General features: G+C 44.3%; 1 protein-coding gene across 2 annotated transcripts in view; it reads right to left on the reverse strand.

Annotated features, from left to right (window-relative positions):
• CDC42BPB (CDC42 binding protein kinase beta) overlaps positions 1-20,575 on the reverse strand; it is a 114,954-nt gene extending 94,379 nt beyond the window's left edge. The window contains exon 1 of one of the 2 annotated variants that reach the window (XR_004348281.1): positions 20,054-20,575. Coding sequence is in view for 1 of the 2 variants with exons in the window: in XM_032621317.1 (XP_032477208.1) it covers positions 20,054-20,228 (175 nt within the window). In the remaining variant the exon portion in view is untranslated. The remainder of the gene's footprint in view (positions 1-20,053) is intronic. The other variant, XM_032621317.1, reaches the window with a different exon arrangement.
• Positions 20,576-20,932: the final 357 nt, after the last annotated feature.

The raw sequence follows: 20,932 nt of genomic DNA on the forward strand, positions 1-20,932 counted from the left end.
AGCGGCACGGAGGACGCTGAGTGGCAGGGCCGGCAGCGGGCACAGCAGGCTACCCCAGAGCCCCGCCCACCATCATCTCCAGCCGGGCCTGGCCTGCCCCGCGCAGCCCTCCGGAATCCCGGGTGCCCCCGGGTGCGGCCCGCGCAGAGGGGCCCGCGCTGGCTTGACCAAGGGTGGGGGGGTTAAGCGAAGGTTCGGGAAGGCCCGCGTGGGCACCGGAGCAGCTACCAGAACGTGTCTTTAGGAGACAGGACCGGCGAAGGGGTGGCTGGAGCTGTGTGCCACGGTGTGCAGCGTCACCGCCTCTTCCATAACCACAACGGTCACTCAGGAAAGGCCGGAGGGGGGTGGCCCGCCTGTCACACGGCTACACAGCTGTCTGCACCTCCTCCCACTCCCGGGGTGGCTTCTACCCTGAGGATGCTCCTCGCCCCTTCATCGGGCTCTGACCCACCTTCCTAAGCCTCGGGCTCCCCACTCCCAGCCTGCACCCTCCACGGAACTCCTCAGCACCGTCCAGCCACGCCCCGCTCCTCCCGCCGGGCCTCCAGGCCACTCTGCTCTGGCCTCCCCTCCACCCAGCAAACCTCCACCCCCTCTGCGACCAGATCAAACACGACCGGCTCGCCTCAGCGAGGCCTCTCATTTCTCCAGACAGAGGAAGCTGCGCTGAACTCTGGCCACCCAGCATTTTCTCCAGCTCCACGCCAGGCAGTGCTCACTGGCTGTCTAAAGGCGCTGGTGACAGAGCCTAGCCTACCCGCCATCCCGCACAGGAAGAGGGGGCACCCGGCACAGGAAGGGGGGCACCCGGCACAGGGAGGGGGCGCCTGGCCCAGGAAGGGGGGTACATGGCACAGGAAGGGGGGGCACATGGCACAGGAAGGGGGGGCACCCGGCACAGGAAGAGGGGTACCCGACACAGGAAGGAGGGCACCTGGCACAGGAAGAGGGGGCACCCGGCACAGTAAGGGGGCACCTGGCCCAGGAAGGGGGGTACCTGGCTCAGGAAGGGGGGTACCTGGCACAGGAAGTGGGGGGAATCCAGCACAGGAAGTGGGGCACCCGGCACAGGAAGAGGGGGCACCTGGCACATGAAGGGGGGCACCTGGCACAGGAAGAGGGGGCACCCGGCACAGGAAGTGGGGGGAATCCAGCAAGGAAGAGGGGGCACCCGGCACAGGAAGGAAGGCACCTGGCACAGGAAGAGGGGGCACCCGGCACAGGAAGGGGGGCACCTGGCACAGGAAGAGGGGGCACCCGGCACAGGAAGAGGGGGGAATCCAGCACAGGAAGGGGGCACAGCACTGGAGACCTCAGACCCCGGCACCCTCCACTTCAACCTGCAGTAATAAACTCAGAAAGAAACACCAGCGAGTTCTGACAAAAGACAAACTAAGAAAAACTATCAAACAGAATATAGAAAAGCGGCTAATTTCCCTTATATAACAAGGAAACAGTAGGGAATATTAAAATATAAAGTTCTAAGAAATGTATACGAAAAAGCTGAACAAACCAATATGAAGTGTGGGGGAAAGGGAAGGATACTAGCGAGACATTAATCAACTCTTCAAATTGTCATAAAATGCCGGGGGCGGGCAGGCGGGCTGAATCAGACACGTGGGCTCCGCAGAAAAACGGAGGGGTTCAATATTCTACTCTCTCATTGAGATTCCTATAATAAATTTTTTAATGGACTTAGGAGATAATACCAATTGCTATCACTTTTATTAACACTAATTACGAAAACAAAGAATATCAACATATGAAAAATTCAAGCCATTCCAAAAAAGGAACAATGACATTTTCAAACATGGGGTCCTCGACTATTTCATATCTAAATGGACAGTGAAGGCATGACAAGGGATATTAGGCTAGAAGTTTTTGACAAATGAGTTTCCTTTTACAACTACTCAAATCAATTGAAAGCCAAACAGAAAGAATCCAAATCTCCACAAAGTCTTGTCACAAACCACACAACAGTTTTCCTCACTGGAAGCATATCTGGGCACGAAAATCAGCTACACACCCAGTTTATCTGTTATGAGTTCATTTGTTTTATTGCTGGCATTCCTTCTGGGTCATAAAAGTTTTATGAGCTGGTAAACATTTCGTACAAACTCTGCAAAGCTGCCATGACTAACGGCTTCAGTATTCAGCGTAACAGATCTCTATAGACCCTGACCTGGCTAATGCCGGTGCAGCAGCACGTACCCTGGACTCAACTTTCAGAAGGTCTAGGTGATGCTCTAACTGCTAAATGTTTACCTAAGGACTCTCTTTCACTTTGAAGAAAGGAGAATACCATGGGAAAAGTGGAAAACAACAGTTAAATTTCTCCACACCAAACTTTATTTTAAAAAACATTTAAAGTTCATTTTACTGGAGAATATTTTTCACAGATAATAAATGTAGTATTTTTAGCATCGTTAAACTTGCAATACAATCCACAATAATTACTGTAGTAGGAAAGAAATAAGCCATAAGAAGAGGGATGTGGGTGGTGCTATGAAATAGATATTAAGAATGTGTGAATTTTTAAAGTCTTTTTTCTTCTTACAAAATGAAGTTTTGTTTATATTACAAACCAATCGTTATGAAAATGCTACCAGAGAGGAAAAACTATAAAATATGATGGAGGGGGTGGGGGGTGAGGGGTAGGATGAATTGGGAGATCGGGATTGACATATATACACTAATATATATAAAATAGATAATAAGAACCTGCTGTATAGCACAGGGAACTCCACTTCGCTGTACAGTAGAAACTAACACAACATTGTAAAACAACTATACCTCAATTTTTAAAATATAAATAAATAAATAATAAAATCTGATGGACTAAGGATTTAGCAGTGCTCAAAAACATCACCACTCAGTAGGAACAACTAGTAATTCTATATTATTTTTAGGGAAGTTTTCTAAATAATCCACGACAAAAAGAACCACCAAGAATTACCAGTATTTGAAGGAAAATCATTACGAGGAAAAGTTCCAAGGTGAACAAAGAACTGACCCCACAGGAAACATAAATCAGGGAGAACACTTGTAAAAATTCTAATTAGTATCCTCAGAAAGAGAAAAAAATTACAGCCACCTTCTACCCAGCACCTCACCATGATCATGAAGGAATATCTTTTTCAAGAGGGAGACATTTCGGGGTTTCCCTGGTGGCACAGTGGTTGAGAATCCGTCTGCCAATGCAGGGGGCACAGGTTCTGGTCCAGGAAGGTCCCACATGCCACAGAGCAACTAAGCCTGTGCGCCACAACTACTGAGCCCGCGCTCTACAGCCCGCAAGCCACAACTACTGAGCCCGCGTGCCACGACTACCAAAGCTCTTGCGCCTAGAGCCCGTGCTCTGCAACAAGAGAAGCCACCGCAATGAGAAGCCCGCACACTGCAACGAAGAGTAGCCCCCGCTCGCTGCAACTAGAGAAAGCCCATGCACAGCAACAAAGACCCAACGCAGGGCTTCCCTGGTGGCGTGGTGGTTGAGAGTCCGCCTGCCGATGCAGGGGACACAAGTTCGTGTCCCGGTCCGGGAGGATCCCGCATGCCGCAGAGCGGCTGGGGTCGTGAGCCGTGGCCGCTGGTTCTGCGCATCCGGGGCCTGTGCTCCGCAGCGGGAGGGGCCGCAACAGTGAGGGGCCCGCGTACCGCAAAAAAAAAAAAAAAAAAAAAAAAAGACCCAACGCAGCCAAAAATAAATTAATTAATTAAAAAAAAATAGACTTGACTTTTAAAAAAAAAAAAAGAGGGAGACATTTCGACACTAGAAATCCATACACAGTCAAACAAACACCACTAAAATGAGGGCACAATAAGACATTTTTAGACATGCAATAACTTGGAAAGATTACCACCCTTGATCCCTTCATGGGGGGAAAATGTTATATACACATACAGTTGTATATATAAAACATACACGGGGCTTCCCTGGTGGCACAGTGGTTAAGAAACCGCCTGCCAATGCAGGAGACACGGGTTCAAGTCCTGGTCCGGGAAGATCCACATGCCACAGAACAACTAAGCCTGTGCGCCACAACTACTGAGCCTGCGCTCTAGAGCCTGTGCGCCACAACTACTGAGTCCACATGCCACAACAACTGAAGCCCGTGCGCCTAGAGCCCCGTGCTCCACAACGAGAAGCCACTACAATGAGATCAAGCCCGCGCACCGCAACAAAGAGTAGTCCCCACTTACCGCAACTAGAGAAAGCCTGCACGCAGCAATGAAGACTCAACGTAGCCAAAAATAAATAATAAAATTTTAAAATAAATTTTAAAAAAATATATATGTATACATATCCCCCCACCATGAAAAGACTCTAGCAAATCATTGAGTCAATTTGGTAGTTTTTGTCTTTTTAGGAATTTGTCCATTTCATTGACAAAATAAAAGAATCCAAGAAAGAGTGACGTGAGCAATAAGAAACGGTGGCAGCTGAGTTATGCCCAGAAGCAGCAAAGAAAGTTAGGAAGAAAGTCCAGGGATTCTTCAATGCTAACATCTGGATGACTCTCCTGCTCAAGGCACAGGATAGGTGCCTTCTCCCTGGGTCCAGTCACACAATTGGGTTTTACAGTGAATAACAGTTACATACCTAAAATTATTATAAATTCTATTCATTAGTTTCCAATTCTTACAACCAACTTAGACAGAATGAAAAAGATTTCACTGTAAGTCACAACATAACATAAATGCTATAAACTTTGACAACATAAAATTGGTAACTCCCCCTAATGAACTACTGAGTGAAAACTAAAAATGATGTAGCCACAGGCATAAAAGAAATAAAAGTAGTTAAATTATTTCATGTACAATTCCATGTTAATAAACCAAAGGTTATTGATAAAATGAATGGTGTTTCTTAGGGAATATTAATTATAAAATTAACCAAGAGACAGAAAACCCAACAGAATACTAAGTTTGAAAGTTGTCTAAGAATATCCCCCACTGAAAGCCACTGTATTTAGATAGTTCTTCACTCTGTAAAAATATTCTTGAACACAAGACTGGAAGCTTTATAACTTTTCATAAAAAATCTTATTTCTTAGCATAATTCTGATACCAAAATATTCCAAAGACAACATATGAAAGTTAAAACCACTAACTACAGACTCCTCTTCAATTAATAAAGAAAACATGAATACAACAGGTTTGACTGTGCAGTTAGAGAATAAAATGCCATGGCTAAGTGTGCTTTATCCTGGCAATGTATGAATGATTCAACAGCATTATGTATATTAACATAAACAATAAAAATTAATAGTCTATCAAAGGCAAAAATCACAATCCTCGATATATGTAATAACCATATTCTAACGTTAATTTCTTATGAAAAATTTTAAATGACTATAAATAGAAATATATTTTTATGTTAAAAATCTTTCAAATCAATATTCAATTTTAATGTAAATTCTAGAAGATGCTGTAAAATTTTAAAAGAAGTAAAAAAATTATAATACAACTAAGGGGAAGAAGACTTTTACCCTCTATGACATACCCTTCTATACTGCCTGAATTCATTAAATCACGAGCATACATTATTTTTATAATTTTAACATTATTTAAAATAAAAATAGCACTGGCCAAATATAATTTCTGTGATATAGGTTCTACTATTTTTAATACTTGGTATGAGGGACAATCCTAAGCTACCAAGAACTGTGACTTCGACCATCTGTGACCACCCTCCACAAACTATTACAGAATTCAACGTTTGGAGAGAGGCACTAGATTTAGAAAAATCATTCATTCTTTCTGGAGAATTTTAAAAACCAAAACAAGTTCTGGCAGCATCACTCTTCATTAATAGCCCCAAACTGGACAACCCAGATGTCCATCTGAATGAATGGATAAACTGTGGGAAACGAATTCAGTGGACTACTATACAGCAACCAGAAAGAACTAGCTATAGTTATTTACACTCAACGACATGGATGGATTTCAATTACCTTTACTTGCAATTACTTTTTTGTTCAGATAAAATATATATAATGTAAAATTTGCCATTTTAACCATTTTAAAGTTGGCCAAGAAAAAAAAAAAGAGGAGACTCAAATTGCTAGAACTGAAATGAAAGAGGGGACACTACTACAGATCCTACAGAAATAAAAGGATTAAGAAATACTACAAACAACTGTATGCCAACAAATTAACCTCAATGAAATGGACAAATTCCTAAAAAGACAAAAACTACCAAATTGACTCAAGAAGAAACAGAAAATGTGAACAGATCTATAATAACTAGAGAGACTGAATTAGTAATCAAAAAACTAACCACAAAGAAAGCCTAGGGACTTCCCTGGTGGCACAGTGATTAAGAATCTGCCTGCCAATGCCGGGGACACGGATTTGAGCCCTGGTCCAGGAAGATCCCACATGCCGTGGAGCAACTAAGCCTATGCGCCACAACTACTGAGCCTGAGCTCTAGAGCCCGCGAGCCACAGTGACTGAGCCCGCGTGCCTAGAACCTATGCTCCACAACAAAGAGAAGCCAAAACCTAAAATAAAATAAATTAAGTAAAAAGCCCAGATGGCTTCATAGGTGACTTTTTTTTTTTCATAGGTGACTTTTATCAAACATGGGAAGAATCAAATATTAATTTTTCACAAACTCTCAAAAAATGTGAGAACCCTTCCTAACTCATTCTATAAGGCCAGTAGTATCCTGATACCAAAATCTGACAAAGACATATGACGAAAGAAAAACACTCCAGACCAATTATCTCTTATGAATATAGATGCAAAAATCTCCAACAAAATACTAGCAAACCAAATCAAGTAACACAGAAAAAGAATTGTACACTGTGACCAAGTGGGATTTATCCCAGGAATGCAAGATTGATTCAACATACAGAAATCAATTAAATGTAATACACCACAGCAACAGAGTAAGAAACAAAAGCCACATGACTATCTCCACAGATGCAAAAAAGCAGCTGATAAAATCCAATAAACTTTCATGACAAAAATACTCAACAAACTAGGAATAGAAGGGTACTTCCTCAACCTAATAAAGGGCATCTATGAAAACTCACAGCTAACAGCATACTTAATGGTGAAAGATAGAGACACTTTCTCCCTAAGATCAGGAATGAGACAAGAACGCCCACGCTTGCCACTTCTATTCCACACTGTACTAGAGGTTCTAGCCAGGACAATTAGGCAACAAAAATAAATAAAAGGCATCCAAATTGGAAAGGAAGAAACAAAACTACCTCTATTCATGGGTGACATGACTTTGTACACAAAAATCCTAAGAAATCCACTAAAAAAACCATTAGAACTAATAAACAAGTTGAGCAATTTTGCAGGATACAGAATCACTATTAAAAAAATTGTATTTGGGGCTTCCTTGGTGGCGCAGTGGTTAAGAATCCACCTGCCAATGCAGGGGACATGGGTTCAAGCCCTGGTCCGGGAAGATCCCACGTGCCGCGGAGCAACTAAGCCCATGTGCCACAGCTGCTGAGCCTGCACTCTAGAGCCCGCAAGCCACAACTACTGAGTCCACATGCCACAACTACTGAAGCCTGCGCGCCTAGAGCCCATGCTCCACAACAAGAGAAGCCACCGCAATGAGAAGCCCACACACCACAACTAAGAGTAGCCCCTGCTTGCCACAACCAGAGAAAGCCCGTGTGCAGCGACAAAGACCCAACGCAGCCAAAAATAAATAAATAAAAATTTATATTAAAAAATTGTATTTGTATAAATTTGCAATGAACAATCCAAAAATGAGATTAAGAAAACAATTCCACTTGCAATAGCATTTAAAAAGAGACAAACTTGGGAATAATTTAACAACATAAGTACAAATCTTACGCTTTGCATGGTGAATGGAATTAATGCAACTAAATGATCACTCAAAAAGTTAAAATGGGGCTTCCCTGGTGGCGCGGTGGTTGGGAGTCCGCCTGCCGATGCAGGGGACGCGGGTTCGTGCCCCGGTCCAGGAGGGTCCCACGTGCCGCGGAGCGGTTGGGCCCGTGAGCCATGGCCGCTGAGCCTACGGGTCCGGAGCCTGTGCTCCGCAACGGGAGGCCACAGCAGTGAGAGGCCCGCGTGCCGCGAAGAAGAAAAAAAAAAAAAGTTAAAATGGCACATTTTATGTCATATGTATTTTACCACAGTAAAAAAGTAAAAACAAGTTAAACTCTGAAAACTACAAAATACTTTTGAAAAAAAATTCAGAGAGCTAAATAAATGGAAAGATATATTGTGTTTATAGACAGGCAGACTTAATATTGTCAAGATGGCAATACTCCCCAAATTGATCTACAGATTCAACTCAATCCCTATCAGAATCCCAGAGGGCTTCTTCATAGAAATTGACACACTGACCCTAAAATTCATATGGAGGTTCAAGGAACCCAGAATAGCCAAAACCACCTTGAAAAAGAACAAAGTTGGAGGACTCAAACTTCCCGATTTCAAAACTTACTACAAAGCAACAGTAATCAAGAAAGTGTGGTAGTTACATAAAAATAGGCATATACATCAACAGAAGAGAACTGAGAGCCCAGAAATAAGACCATACGTTTATGGCAAGTTGATTTTGACAAGGGTGCCAAGACTATTCAATGGGAAAAACACAGTCTCTTCAACAAATGGTGTTGGGATAACAGGATAGCCACATGCAAAAGAATGAATTTGAACTCCCATCTCACACCTTATATAAAAAATGATTCAAAATGGATCAAAGACGTAAATGTAAAAGCTAAAACTATAAAATTCTTAGAAGAAAACACAGATATAAATCTTTGTGACCCTGGATTTAGCAACGGATTCTTACATATGCCACCAAAAGCAACAAAAGTTAAATTGGATTTCATCAAAATTAATAACTTGTGCTTCAACGGAAACCATTAAGAAAATTGAAATGACAACCTACAGTATAGGAGAAAATATCTGCAAATCACACGTCTAATGAAGGATTTGTATCCAGAATATATAAAGAACTCTCACAACTCAACAAAATAAACAATTTTGTTTATTTAACACAATTTAAAAAAATGAGCAAGGAACCTGAATAGACATTTCTCCAAAGAACATATAAAAATGGCCAATAAACAAAACAATAAACAAGATGCTCATCGTTAGCCTTTAGGCAAAAGCAAATCAAAACCACAGTGAGATACCACTTCAACACACACTAGTATGGCTAGAATAAAAAAGACAAATAAGAACAAGCATTGGGGAGGATGAGGAGAAACTGGAACCCTACTGCTGCTGTCGGGAATGTGAACTGGGACGGCTGTTATGGAAAACAATCTGGCAGTTCTTCAAAATGCTAAGCAGAGAGTTACCAAATGACCTAGCAATTCCACTCCCAGGTATACAATCAAGGGAAATGACAGCATATGTCCACATAAAAACCTGTACATTAACGTTCATAGCAACATTATTCAAAATAGCTCAAAGGTAGAAATAACCCAAATGTCCATCAACTGATGAATGGGTAAACAAAATATGGACTATCCATATAACAGAATATTATTCAGCAATAAAAAGGAATGAAATACAGATAGATCCTTGAAAACATTACGCTAAGTGAAAAGAATCCAATCACAAAAGACCACATATTATATGATTCCATTTATAGGAAATGTCCAGAATATGCCAATATATAATGAAACGAGATTAGTGGCTGCTCAGGGCTGCCTGGGGCTGGTGAGGGAAGCAAGGAGTTGGGACTGACAGCTAAAGGGTTTAGGATTTCTTTTGAAGGTGATGAAGGTGGAAATAAATAGCTGCACCACTCTACGAAATACTAAACCTGCTGAACTCTACAACCCAAATAGGTAAACGCATGTGGATTACATCTCAATAAAACTGCTACAAAAAAGAAAGACAAGAGAAAAGAAAAGAAATCATTTGTTAATTGTAAATGGCAGGGAAACCTTCCTTTTTCACTAAAATAAATTTAGTTAGCTGTGTAATTCGATTTAAGTTTCTCTCACATTGTTGATAGACATCCAGGGTCTGTTCAATATCCCTCTTAACATATCATTTCACAAGGATTATCAAAACTTCATAAACACAAATCTTGCTTTTTTAAAAATAATTATATACTTCTACAAGAAATATGTCCAGGCTTATCACTTTGATTACATAAAACCATAATAATGCCTTAGGTTTTGAGAAACATTTTTGTCCCAATACAGTCTAATGTAAATGCTACCCTTGACACCTTAACTGGTGGAATTGGAAATAGAGCATTCTTAGTAACCTCCCAAAGTGTTGCTAGCTAGACAATATATCCTACATATTTGAAAGCAATGCTTCATCAACATTTTCTCAGATTCATTTAAAGGTACATCAAAAAGGTGATTTGTTAATATACTTAAAGACTTTTCAACAATCTGATTCCAAATACTTAGGGTTAAAAAAGAAACAAATCTGAGCTGCAAAATTATTTTTTAAGGATTGCTGCAAACCCATTAATTATGAAACCAACATCTTTCTCAATAATGAAGAATCAATATAAATGCTATTTCAAGTTAAAAATATGTTAAAAGTCAATTTAGCCCCCTGATTTAAATTTTTTAAACAAAACGAGAGAAACTCAATGTTTTTAATTCAATTCTTTCACATGAACAGGGGTAAAGCACAAGAGAGCAACAGCCTTAAAATGTAGTTTGGGTATCCTGGTAAGGGAGGTCTATTTACCTTTGGTTTTTTTTTTTTTTTTTTGAGTGCTTAGGTTTCCTTAACTTTTTTTTTTAGTATAAATGCTTTACGATGTTGTGTTAGTTTCTAGTGTACAGCAAAATGAATCAGCTATATGCATACATATATCCCCATGTCCCCTCCCTCTTGAGCCTCCCTGCCACCCTCCCTATCCTGTCCCTCTAGGTGGTCACAAAGCACGGAGCTGATCTCCCTGTGCTATGCGGCTGCTTCCCACTAGCTATCTATTTTACATTTGGTAGTGTATATATGTGCATGCCACTCTCTCACTTCACCCCAGCTTCCCCCCCCACCCCCGTGCCCTCAAGTCCGTTCTCTATGTCTGCATCTTTATTCCTGCCCTGCCACTAGGTTCATCAGTACCGCTTTTTAAAATTCCATATATATGCGTTAGCATAAGGTATTTGTTTTTCTCTTTCTGACTTACTTCACTCTGTATGACAGTCTCTAGGTCCATCCACCTCACTACAAATAACTCAATTTCACTCCTTTTTATGGCTGAGTGATATTCCATTGTATACATGTGCCACATCTTTATCCATTCATCTGTTAATGGACACTTAGGTTGCTCCCGTGCCCTGGCTATTGTAAATAGAGCTGCAACGAACATTGTAGTACATGTATCTTTCTGAATCATGGTTTTCTCAGGGTATATGCCCTGTAGTGAGACTGCTGGGTCATACGGTAGTTCTATTTTTAGTTTTTTAAGGAACGAGGGAGGTCTATTTACCTTTGGATTTCATTTGTTTTTTATGTATTTATAAAACCATGAGTGGCAAGAACATTTCTTATTCTGCTCTTTATTTTAAATTGGTGATTTCTTCCTACATACCAAAAGCTTTAGAGTTAAACAGAATCAGCTCTGTGTCACTTCAAGAAAGATAAAGTTTATACACCGGGTCCCTGAGTCACAAACACCCAATTCAAACATCGCCACGTTACCTATCCACACAGGCAGTACCTTGAAGGCTAAACAATAATGGACAGAAAACAGAATTGGCTTTAAGTCCGCAGAAGAAGTAGTTATACTCCAGACCTCCTCCCACCCCCATCCCCACCACTGGCCCTCCTCCACCTCACCCCACCTTCGCAGAAAGCTGGCAGCTGGGCATATACCACTCTCCCTACCATCTAAGCAGGAGACCAGAAACCCCACTCTGGGGAAACTGACAGCCCAGAGGAGGAACTACTTTAACAACCCTGGCAGCGCCCCTCAAATGAGCCACACCCCCATCTGCCTTCTAGTGGTGAGACTCAACATTTGAAGTTTGCGCACACAGAGAGTTCCAATCAGTCCAGGCATAATTATGGAAGACAGCCAATAATCACCAGACATCTGAAGAAGAGCTTCTGACATCAAAGACGAAGACCAAAGTAGGAAACAGGATAAAAAGGACTCAGAAGAAACAGAGACAGCACAAGAAACAAAAGAAAATGTCTGTAAAACATAAATGTACGCACATAAATCAACAAAACATAAAGAGGAAAAAGTTTTCAATGATTTTGCCTTCATGAAACAGAAACAAGATGTTATTAAAAAGAAAGAAATACTAAGGACAAAAACACTTAGAAATGAATGGCAGAAATAAAAACTCAATGTAAAGACTAGAAGACAAAGTTGAGGATCTCTCCCAGAAAAATAAGGACAAAAGATCAATGAATGGAAAAAAGTAGGAGAAAGGAAACTAGCAGAAAATTCCAGAAGGTCCAAAATATGAATAACACGCAACCAAAAAGGCAAGAATGAAGAAAGCAGACATCATAAAGATATAATACAGAAAAGTTCTGGAGAGCTGAAGGACCCAAGTGTCCCCACCAAAAAGACCCACCAAGGAACACTAGAGATAAGTAAAGACCTTGAGGGCTTCCCTGGTGGCGCAGTGGTTGAGAGTCTGCCTGCCAGTGCAGCGGACACGGGTTCAAGCCCTGGTCTGGGAAGATCCCACATGCCACGGAGCAACTAGGTCTGTGAGCCACAACTACTGAGCCTGCACGTCTGGAGCTTGTACTCTGCAACAAGAGAGGCCGCGACAGTGAGAGGCCCGTGCACCGCGATGAAGAGTGGCCCCCGCTCGCCGCAACTAGAGAAAGCCCACGCACAGAAATGAAGACCCAACACAGCCAATAAATAAATAAAATTAAAAAAAAAAAAAAAAAAAAAAATTAAAAAAAAAAAAAAAAAGACCTTGAAAGCTCCCAGAAATGGAACAAGTCTCACAAAGGCGTGGGAATCACAATGGTCTCAGGCTTCCCCTTTGCAACAACAGCAGGGAGACATCTGAGTAAAGCTCCAAACTTCTGAGGAAAAATGACCTGTAACCTAGAATTCAATACCCAGGTAAACTGCCGTTCAAGTGTAAGGAAAGAAAAGAAATTTTCAGACAGGCTCTCAAAAAACTTCTCTTTGATGAACTCTTTCTCAGGAAGCCACTAGCATATAAGACACAGGATCCAGGAATTCCCATTCCACACAGGAGAGGCACAAAAAGAATTCCCAGAAGGAATGAAGAGAAATCCCAGGATGACTGCTAAGTAGCAGGCCTAGAGAAGAAACAGCCTACAATGGAACAGGAAAATGAAAGGCTCTACAAGGGATGAAAAGTGAGAGATTACTCGAGGTGTCTGTACTGGGGAGTTCTATTTAGAAGCCTGGACTAAATTCATGACTATACATTGGCATCCACGCTAAATGAGAGAAAAAATAATTCATTCCAATTAACACAAACGTAATTCCTTGTCTTAGGAGACTGAATTAACTGTATCCTATGTGGCTCAGCTGTTAAAATGTTTACCCAATGATAACAACAAACACTGAGTATCAGTTTAAACAAAAATTATTATATAGCCAGATTTGGAAAAGCAGAGAGAAAGGAAGAGTGTGTGTGTTTTGGGCAGCGCAGGAAAGAAGACCTGTAAAGCTCCATAGCCTTCTCTTCCACAGTAGGAAGTTAACAGGTAATATATAAAATGGCAAGTCAGAAATCAGCAGTACAAGCATGCGATTTAGATGCATGAAATCTGAGGCAAGAACTGCTAAACAGACAACCATCAGCATCCAAGAATCCCCCCATCCGCATAACACCTTTACCCTCTGCCTGGAGTGTAGACAGGAGGGCCCCCATCAGACCACACAGTGGACTTAGCAGGAAAGGGCCCAGGTCCCTGAAGACTTCTTGGAATGAGACTGTCTTCCTAGCCCTGGACTACCAACAGTGTCACATAACTTAGAATTCAACCTCGATTTTAAGTCACTGTTGTTTGGTTCTCTATTACTGGCAGTTCAATGGGATCATAAGACAGTTGATGATAAGGAGAAATAGAAGGGTTAAAAGAGGTTGCTTAGGGACTTCCCTGGTGGCGCAGTGGTTAAGAATCCGCCTGCCAATGCAGGGGACACGGGTTCGAGCCCTGGTCCAGGAAGATGCCGCATGCTGCGGAGCAACTAAGCCTGTGCGCCACAACTACGGAGCCCACGCACCACAACTACTGAGCCCACGTGCCACAACTATTGAAGCCCACGTGCTCTAGGGCCCGCATGCCGCAACTACTGGCCCCGCGTGCTGCAACGACTGAAGTCCGTGCGCCTACAGCCCGTGCTCCGCCACAAGAGAAGCCACAGCAGTGAGAAGCCCGCACACTGCAACAAACAGTAGCCCCCGCTCGCCGCAACTAGAGAAAGCCCGCGCGCAGCAACGAAGACCCAACACAGCCAAAAATAAATGAGTGAATGAATAAATAAATGAAATAAATAAACCTAAAAAGATACAACTAATCCAAGTTTTAGAGGTTGAGATTAATGGCACCTCTGACCATATCCTGTGGGGGTGATTTTCATTAAATACAATTTTACTTTTATTAAGGAAATGCATTTACTCAGTTTTAAAAGTCAAGTAGTTCTACAGAGTTATTCAATATAATGCAAAACAGTAGTCCCTCTACCAGCCAGCCCACTCTGGGTCTAACTTCTATAAGCAACCTCTTCGGGGCTCCTCTTCGTTGCGGTGGATGGGCTTCTCATTGCGGTGGCTTCTCTTGTTGCGGAGCATGGGCTCTAGGTGCACAGGCTTCAGCAGTTGTGGCACACGGGCTCAGTAGTTGTGGCTCGCGGGCTCTAGAGCACAGGCTCAGTAGTTGTGGCGCCCTGGCTTAGTTGCTCCATGGCATGTGGGATCTTCCCGGACCAGGGCTCGAACCCTCATCCCCTGCATTGGCAGGTGAATTCTTAACCACTGTGCCACCAGGGAAGTCCCTTAGGTCAATGTTAAATTCCAGCGTTGGACCATGGATTTCAGACCTGATTTTTTTTTAAGGCAACAGAATACAAAGTCATTGTAGAAGTTTTGAAAGGGGGAATGATGAAATGAAAAGCAGTGTTGAAGACTGATCTGGCAGAGATATTTAAATCTTCAAGCAAGAAAGGCTTTAATTTAGGTCTGAGGGCCTGAGAGCTTCAGCTAGGCCACTGATAATGGGAATGGGGGCGGGGGGGGGGAAGAAAGGTTAAAATAAAACTAAGATATTTCAAAGCAGGTGCCGGCAAGGAGGTCCAGGGCTGACCATGGGTCCATGAAGGAGAGAAACCCCGGTGAGAGGGCTACTTGCTCAGAAATGATTAGGGTAAATGTCCAGAGCCCGGTTTACCCAAACGATAGGGGAGATGGCGGTGGAGGGCAGATCATGGGAACTCTCAAACTCCTAACCGTTTTCAAACCCATGACTCTGTGATTTTGGAGGCTAGAGGAATCATCACCAAGCCAGTAAATGTTAGGCTCCCCGCTGAAGAGTAAATTCCTTACGTCTCCAAAGAAGCTCCAATGCAAGAACAGAAATGATATAATTCAATTCGAATTTCTCTTCAAATTTCTAATTCTTTCCTAAAGACAACAAAAATCCAAAGCCTCCTATTATAGGGGACTTCCCTGGTGGTCCAGTGGGTACGACTCCGCACTCCCAATGCAGGGGGCCCAGGTTCGATCCCTGGTCTGGGAACTAGATCCCGCGTGCTGCAACTAGGACCCAGCACAGCCAAAATAAATAAATTAAATTAAACATTAAAAAAAATTTTTTCAAGTCTCCTATTATACAATTGATCCCTTTTGCAAAGTTTTAATCTGAAAACAATTTTGCTGCCACTTACCTACTGGCAAAAATCTAATATGAAACAGATTATTTAAAATCATACTATAAAGTGTGACCTTCATCTCATAGATAGTATCTGTTTTATTTTAAATGAATAAAATTAAAAAATAAGATAAAATAGATACTAATTGTTTAATTGTTCTTTGGTAGATTTTAAGTCTAAATAAAGCCCTCAAAAATTACCATATTCCTCCGCGGCATGTGGGATCTTCCCAGGCCAGGGCTCGAACCCGTGTCCTTTGCATTGGCAGGCAGATTCTTAACCACTGCGTCACCAGGGAAGCCCCATTTTACCACTTATGATTTTTTTAAAAAGGGTAAAAAAATCTATATGTGGTCTCTTGTAGCATGATCCTTTTACTTTATTAGTCTCAAAAAATACATTTTGCCTCTTTACCAAGAAAAGCATTCAATAGCTTTGTTGTACTTAATATAGTTTGAAATTAACAGTCCTGTTTGCTCGCATGTTTATCCAGCGTCACAGACGTCAGCAGACAGGACAAGACTTCCAAGGGCGTCAGGTCCTGCAACAAGAGGCAGGGCAAAGGCAAGGGGCGTTCCTGTCAACACTGCCACCGGCGCATTCTGAGTTTTTACCTTAACGTGCATTTGCAATTGAAGAGCAATTCACCAAGCAGCAGAAGCTTTTTCAGTCAGCTCACACAGTGGTATCTTGAAGTGAGACCAACTCACTCCAACTCCAGTTTTACTTATTGCAAGTCTACATTTAACAAAGACACTGCTGTTTACCTCAAAGCCCAACTGTCAATGGAGGAGGTTTTAAGAGAGAAAAAGTAAGGCTGGCCGGTTAATGTTTAATGGTTTCAGCCGTTCCATCACTTGCCATGCAGTCAATATCACCATGCATTTCAAATACCTATTTACAAATCCAAATTATGTTAACCTAAATTTTATTACCCAATCCCCGTATTCCCCTACAAGTTAGATCGTATTATTCAAAAGATCTGTTTCTTATATCTGTAAGTTAAAAAACGTGTTCCTATGTTACGCAAAAATTCTATCTGGAGAAACCATTAGATTAAAATGTTATCTTGAGACGTTCAGCACCACCAGCTAAGCCTGAACGCATTAAACTCGGAAGAGTCATCCCACTCACACCTAGGGCTGCATCCCCAGGCCAAGAGCTACAGGAATTCACACAGATGAAGGAGAACTCTGAGAAGGTACCGCTTCCTTCATAATAAGAAAAATCACCAATGAGGAAATTAAACAGAGGGCTACAAAGATTAATTCTAGCCCTTACAGAGGAAGCGTGGTGGCACGATGGGAGAAGATGCCCTGGACTGGGAAACGGGAAACCCACGCTCACGTCTGCCGCCAGCAGCGAGCTCCAGGCCTCCCACCTGCTCTGCAGGCCACGTGGGGGTCAGAGCAGAGGGCCACTGTGGTCCACCCAGTGCCAATGGGCTGGGACTTCAAACATCAGCTCTGTCTAAATATAATACCAGCCATTATTTTTAAGTCATGAAAAACAAATGTTAAGACACGTAAAAGTATTTTTATGTAACGAAGATGAAAGACAACAATTTCACCTCATTTAGTTGTCCATATTTGTTGCTGTTTACTTGTAGAAATTTCAAAATGTTTCATATGCTCTGCTTCAAATGGTATCAAATTTGCATTTAAAAAACAGCTTAAAGAAATACACATGCAAAGCAGGGTATTTCCAACTTTTAATTAAGGTCCTGGATCTCACAGAGAAAACTAATCAAACTAGAAACACAATCAAGGGAAAATTAAAGGCAAAATCTACAGCGAAGCCTAGCATGAGTCTTGTCCCAAGCAGCCACTGTGGAAATAAGAAAATCTTCTTTTAAAACTTAAAATCTTTAATACTTTCCAAACTTCCTCAAAGATTCCCCAGTAAGTCTCAAATCTGGGCTGAATCGGCTATTTTTCTTCATTAAGCTTCAAGAATTCTACATAACTGTTAACAGACACCTAGCAAGGTTGGCCCCTCTGCAGGAGAGGACTCAACACATCAGAGGTCTCAAACATCAGGCGGAGTGTAAATGCAAACACTCAACAATCCGCAGGCTGACAGCCTAGGTATGTGTTTCTTGAGCAGAGCAGAAGTAATTCCACTTGGAAGACCATTCTTTGCCTTCCAAACACAATGACTGGGCATTCCAAGTAACACTAAATAATGACTGCACACACATCCTAACTAGTAATACACACTGTGGAGTTACATCGGTGCGTATGTTAACACACATGAGATGAAATACTGCTTCTAAAATATATTACTATTCCATGAACGTGCCACCTTAGAGTACATTCTTCTCTGTAATTTAAAGCTCTGTGCAGACTGAGTTCTTTAGAATAATGTAATTTATTTGTAATCATAATTTCCAAAGAGCCAGCACACGATTTTCAAAGTATTTCTTATATTACAGCACACAGCTTCTACTTAAGACTTGGAAAACCCAAATCTCATAAGACCTCCGCACATGCAGAGAAGAGCTTCCTCCAGTGAAGCCCACCAGTTCACAGAGTGGCAGGTACCATCTGGTGGTTGAGGGGGCTGCACAAGGAAGGACCACTGCTCCACAGGGCACCCAGCCTTCAGGATAAGCCCCTCCGAGGCACTGCAGGTCCCCAGGCCAGAGGCTAGCTGGACCACACCTTACCTGCTAACTCAACCTTCCCTCTGCCTCCTCTTTGCAGTCACACATTTACTCACATACCAAGCACTGAGTTGAACCTGATCTTGAAACTGGATTTCAAGATCAAACGCTCAGCAAGAACAGCAAAGAGAATACTCAGAAGGCTGGGATGTAACAGGCACCAAAGACTTCACTTTCAAAGCAACTGTGAAGTCAGTTAAATCATTCAGTTAGAAATCATGTCATTGATAAATGACCCCAGAAAATGAATAGTACTCTTATTTTACTGATATCGTATATAATCAAGAAAGGTGGACCCCACCAAAATAAAGCATAACAGGCTGTCCTGGGGCTGTGGGCCTCCTTCTACTGCTGCTCTCACAAGACATCAAAATTCCACTAAAGAGCGAAAAACAGAAGCTCTCTAAAGAATATCACAACTTAAGTTTTATTTTGTAAACAAAATTCCAAATTCTAATTACCATTTTGGCAGAGGAGGTGGCCTCACTATGGAATACATTCGTTTGTTTCTTCATGTCAATATCAGCTTTATCAGCCCCAAAGGTTAGAAATTACTGGGTCCAACTGCACAGTCCTAGGCCAATGGCGCACATGACCCAAGGATAAGATTTTCATAGATCTGGCCCGAACCCTGAACAGAAACACTGCATCTTCCCTCTCAGTATTTTTATATGAGACTGAGAGTCTTGACAAAATGTCCAAGTTAGAGAGAGAGAATGTAAGAAGATTTCACTTTACACGTGTAGCTGTTCTTGAGATTCTAACCATTAAGTAGCTTAATCAAATTTTTGTCCTAATAAAGCATAATAGCTTAGTTAACCAATGATGAAGGCACGCAAAGATCAGACGAAGAAAGTTCTTAAGTGACTTCCATATACTAACAGTTCCAGCTGCCCCCCAAATATTACAAGGGTCTGGCAAAACTACAATGAAAAAAATCCATTTGCTCTCGCACGGTGTATTCAAAACAAGGCTTTTAACCTTAAAATTCCCTTAGAGGTGGTACAGTCAAAGGGATGTTCAGGCCCCAGACACCAAGGGATGCAGACAGGCTGTCACCTAGGAGGGGCTCCCAGGAGACGCACGGGGGTGCGGGGGACAGACGCAAAAAGCACACGCCGCTGCCCCTACAAGCCAGCAGGGCGAGCGGGGGGAGCAACTCGACGCGGACTCCGGACCCCAAGGGCGAGGGGCGGATATCCCAGGGAGTGCTGCAGGAAACGATATCCAGACTCGGAGGGTGGATCTAGGAAGCGGCCGGGGCGATGGCCGGGCGCGGGGGTGGGGGTGGGAACGGAGGATGTGGCTCCGAGGAGCAGGATGAGGGGGCGGGTCGGCCGAACGCGGATGCGAGAAGGCCAAAGAGGAGGGCAGGGCGGGATGGAGAGCCGCGAAGCGGTGAGGGCGCCAGGAGCGGCCGGACAGGGATGGGGCGGCGGGTCTGGGAGCGGTGACGAGGCGGGATGAGCGGAAGCCCGAGGACAGGGAGGAGGCGGGCGGAGTGGGGGGAGAGCGCAACCGGGCGGGGGTCGCAGAGCCGAGGGTCAGGCCCGCGCACACTTACCCCACTCGAGGAACTCGGCCACATACTTGTCGCGGCGCAGGGCCGAGTGGCTACACTCGGTGTACAGGCAGACGAGCACGTCGAGCAGCGTCTCCACGCTCAGGGCGCTCTCGTTGCGCCAGGGCCCGTCCAGGAGCAGCTGCTCCAGCTTCTTGAGCCGCACCTTGGCAGACATGGTGCCGCGCGGCCCGCTCCCAACGCGCCGGCCTCTCGCCGCCCGCTCGGCCAGTCCGTCAGGGCGAGCCCTCAGCGTCCCGGCGGCCGCGAGCCTCGGCAGCCGCGGCCCCTCGTCGCCGCCCCGTCCGCGTCGTCGCGCCCCGGCCTAGGCCGACATCTTGGGCTCGGTCCCGGCGGCGCAGCGTCTGGGGCGCCGGGCCCCGCGGGTCCATGGGCTGGTCTCCTCCCCTCGGCGCCGCCGCCCGCCCCCGCCTCGCGCTCCTCGGCCCCGCCCGCGGCCGCACCCTCCTCGCCGCCCGCCGTCGACCTGCAGCGGAGCCGAGCGCTGCGCAAGCCCGGCCGGCGCCCGAGCCCCGACCCCAGCCTCGACCCGGCGGCACAGCCCCGCGGCCCGCAGCCAACCAGGGCGCGGCCAGCGCGGGCGCAGCCAACCACGGCGTGGCCGGCCGCCGCCGCGCTGACCTCAGCGCGCCGCCCCGCCCCTGCGCTCCCGGCTCCCGGCTCCCGGCGGGATCGGACCTCGCCGCTTGCCGTAGCGGGGGGGGTGGTCGGGATGCTGGGAAGGTCGGGCGGGCGGGGTCGAAGGGGAGTGTCACCCGGCGGGGGCGGGGCGAGCGAATAGCCAGTGCTCCGCCGAGATTGTGGCGCAGGCGCGTGCGCAGAGGGCGGCCGGGCGGCGTGCGCGAGCGCGTCGGGGACCGG

The sequence above is a fragment of the Phocoena sinus genome, chromosome 2, assembly GCF_008692025.1.
Source record: "Phocoena sinus isolate mPhoSin1 chromosome 2, mPhoSin1.pri, whole genome shotgun sequence".
Lineage (NCBI taxonomy): Eukaryota > Metazoa > Chordata > Mammalia > Artiodactyla > Phocoenidae > Phocoena > Phocoena sinus.